Below are 3,941 nucleotides of genomic sequence, written 5' to 3'. Positions count from 1 at the left end.
GAAAAATTAATTTATTATTTTTCATAAATATTAGAAGAGTACCATAAATTTTTGTACATTTATCTAACATTTAGGTGTAAAACTGAATATAAATCACTCAAATAATAAATTTTCAGATTATTATCACGAATCACGAAGTAATAAACAAGTCACAATTGACTCATAATTTTTTAAATTAAAATAACAAAAAATAAGCTAAGATCGAGTCAAAAGTAGGGCAACACATGAAACACCCATTTTTCTCCAATCTAAATCGTCCCAAGAATACACATATGCCACGGAGATTTTACCACGTGTAATCATATAATTGGTCCATCTCATGTGGCAAACGATATAATTGGTCGAAACAACGGAAGCACACGTATAATACATTTACAAATAATACGTACATGCTTATATAACAAAAACTAACAAATCCTAAAAGACTTCACTCATCTCTCTCTCTCTCTCGATCTCTTTCTCGATCTCTCTCGATCAATTAGCGAGATCTACCGCAGGGTTTATTGATTATTGAGTAAATCGCACATGGAAGAAACTAAACGGAGGGCACTCCCTTATGTTTTCCTGCTTCTAATCAGCTCATTTGCCTTTCAGCTACTCGCTTCTACTGATGCGGTATGTTTCGGAAACTCGATAAATGAATAATCTCGATAAATGAATAATCTCGTTAAATGAATAACTCGATGAATGAATAATCTCGATATTGTTTTACTGTGCTCAGTAAATAAGTAGATTAAAGTTATCTGATATTGTAGTTTTACTGTATGTGTGTGGATCTGAGCTATATGTGTGTAATATTGTTGTAATTGTAGATATTTTATGAGTCGTTTGACGAAGATTTTAATGGACGGTGGATCGCTTCGGAGAAAGATGAATATGAAGGTATATTTGTAATTGATTTTGTTAATTCGATGTTAATTTTATAATTAGCTGATTTTTTATTGAATTTTAGTAGTAGTAGTAGTAGTAGTAGTATGTCTCTGTTATTAGTCATTAGATAAGTTTAGTTGATTGACTTTGTTTATGATTGCGTTATTGCGTATATAGTTTGTATTGAATTGGAACTATCAGTCTATAGTATTAGATATTTACGGATTAATTTAAAATATTTAGGTTGGGCTTGCGGCATTGTATTGTAATTTCTGATTGCTGCGTGTTCGTATTTTGGGAATCAGTGACTATATAAGCTTGCACATTTGTAGAATTTTCTAAACTGTGGCGATATGTTGTGGTGTCTGTTAGATTTATGAATAGAGTGAGTATTTGAGCTTAACATTTGTTTTTGTTTTGACATGAGCTTACGTAATTGTAGATCTTTTAAATTGTTGTGGAATTTTAACAGTTTGATTTATATGGTCAAATTAGCTGCATTATAATGTCTGGTTATGTATGATAGAAGTCCTGGAAAAGTGCATAATGTTTTTCTTTAACTCTTTATATATCGATTGTTTTCTCAACTGTGAGGTTATTTCTTTATCTCGTAGAGAAATATTAATAATAATTATCCTGCATTAGCGGGTTCTTTAATTTAAATTGATGCTAGAATCTAGACGAGAGCAACACAAAATTGCAATTACTAAGAATATTTATACATGATTTATTGTTTGTAGGTGCTATAAGTTAAGACATCTCGAGTGAGATGAGTTGTTGGTTGTTAATTTGTTTTATGATTTAGTAGCTTTGAAGTCATGCTTGAACTGATTTTCTCTTTTGGTTGTTCAGGTGTATGGAAACACTCCAAGAGTGAGGGACATGATGATTATGGACTTCTTGTCAGCGAGAAGGCAAGGAAATATGCAATTGTGAAGGAGCTTGACGAACCTGTAAAACTTAAGGATGGAACTGTTGTGCTCCAATTTGAAACACGTTTACAGAATGGGCTAGAGTGTGGTGGTGCATATTTGAAGTATCTCCGACCCCAGGAGGCTGGTTGGGTTCCCAAGGGATTTGACAATGAATCTCCCTATTCTATCATGTTTGGCCCTGATAAATGTGGAGCTACAAACAAGGTCCATTTCATTTTGAAGCACAAAAACCCAAAGACAGGCGAGTTTGTTGAGCACCATGTTAAGTTCCCACCATCTGTGCCATCTGATAAATTATCCCACGTCTACACTGCAATATTGAAGCCTGACAATGAATTGAGAATCTTGATTGATGGGGAAGAAAAGAAAAAGGTTAATTTCTTATCTTCAGAAGATTTTGAGCCAGCCCTAATCCCTGCCAAGACAATTCCTGATCCAGATGACAAGAAACCTGCAGACTGGGATGAGAGAGCAAAAATTCCCGACCCTGATGCTACTAAACCAGATGATTGGGACGAAGATGCACCAATGGAGATTGAAGATGCTGAAGCAGTGAAACCTGAAGGATGGCTAGATGACGAGCCTGAGGAAGTTGAGGACCCAGAGGCATCTAAGCCCGAGGATTGGGATGATGAAGAAGATGGTGAATGGGAGGCTCCCAAGATTGAGAACCCCAAGTGTGAGGAGGCACCTGGATGTGGTGAGTGGAAGAGGCCAATGAAGAGAAATCCAGAATATAAGGGAAAATGGCATGCACCTCTTATTGACAACCCTAACTATAAGGGTATATGGAAACCTCAACAAATATCAAACCCTGCATACTTTGAGCTTGATAAACCTGATTTTGAGCCTATTGCTGCTATTGGTATTGAAATTTGGACAATGCAAGATGGTATCTTGTTTGACAATATATTAATAGCAAGTGACGAGAAGGTTGCAGAATCATACAGACAGACCACATGGAAGCCAAAGTTTGAAGTAGAGAAAGAGAAGCAAAAGGCCGAGGAAGAAACAGGCAGTCTTTCAGATAGTTTGAAGGGTTTCCAGGTAATTTAATTGGGCTCTACTTTTCTTTCTTCTTAATAGTGTAGCTTCGTGTGAGTTGGTATTTAATATTTAATGTTGTTATTGCAGAAGGTAGTATTCGACCAACTCTACAAGATTGCAGACATTCCTTTCTTGCAGAATCACAAATTCAAAATTTTGGTGAGTACCCCAACAAATCTTACATTGCACTACCGTTTTACCTTGTAGAAAATACCTGACTTCGTCCGTCTATTAATATATTGTTACTGAACTTTGTCTTGCAGGATCTCGTTGAAAAAGCTGAGAAGCAACCAAACCTAACAGTTGGTGTACTTGTATCCATCGTTGTAATTATTTTCACTGTTCTGCTTAAACTCCTATTTGGCGGAAAGAAACCTGTGAGTATTTGAACTTTTCTATAAAAGCTTAGTACATACACTTATTTTTGGAGATTACTCACTGTGGCTGGACTTGTTAATTATGACAGGCAAAGGCAAAGGTTAGTGTGGAACCCAAGAAGGAAGAAACAACCGAGCCTTCCAACAATGAGGATAGTAGTGAAGAGAAAGAACAGAACGAGGACACAACAGCAGCTCCTCGCAGGAGGACAAGGCGTGATACTTAGAGTGGATGAGAATCGGATGCCCTCTTGAAAGTGGCCACTAGTTTGGCTTTTGTTAGACTCGTCTAGGTTTTGGATAGCTTTTGGTACTAAATTTTTTCCCTTGCTTCTGGATATGCAGTAAGTTACTTGTTAAGTTTGTTATGTTAAACAATGTATGACAGTGTAATTGAGATTTTATCATATAGGATCCGATTTTCAGTTGGGTTCCATCTCTATGACTATGCTGGAGAAACATGATTTTGAAAAGATTTTGTGGTATGAGATAGCTTAATGGTACTGTTTAAAGTTTCTATACAACGTTGTTTGCAATTGGTATCTCACCGTGGTCCAAGTACAGGGCAGAAATGAAAATTCAAATCGCAATTGGCGGTGTACTTCAATTTTGTCATTTAAAAAGTTGCTTGTTGATGGGGTTTCAGTCAATTATAAGTTGCTTGTTGTTGGGGATTAATATATGCATTAGAGTTTTTACAAACGCACTTGTC

The 3,941-nt window shown here is 36.1% G+C and overlaps 1 protein-coding gene across 1 annotated transcript; it reads left to right on the top strand.

Moving 5' to 3' along the window:
- Positions 1-402: 402 nt before the first annotated feature.
- LOC141661980 (calnexin homolog) lies at positions 403-3,677 on the top strand. Its single transcript, XM_074469019.1, has 6 exons — positions 403-615; positions 813-882; positions 1,723-2,852; positions 2,940-3,011; positions 3,116-3,229; positions 3,319-3,677. The coding sequence occupies exons 1-6, from the start codon at positions 526-528 to the stop codon at positions 3,454-3,456; spliced, it is 1,614 nt and encodes a 537-aa protein (XP_074325120.1). The 5' UTR covers positions 403-525; the 3' UTR covers positions 3,457-3,677.
- The last annotated feature ends 264 nt before the right edge of the window (positions 3,678-3,941 follow it).

Source organism: Apium graveolens, chromosome 5 (genome assembly GCF_009905375.1).
Source record: "Apium graveolens cultivar Ventura chromosome 5, ASM990537v1, whole genome shotgun sequence".
In the NCBI taxonomy this organism is placed as follows: domain Eukaryota; kingdom Viridiplantae; phylum Streptophyta; class Magnoliopsida; order Apiales; family Apiaceae; genus Apium; species Apium graveolens.
The sequence above is the reverse complement of the archived record's forward strand: the minus strand, read 5'-3'. Positions and strand labels throughout refer to the sequence as shown.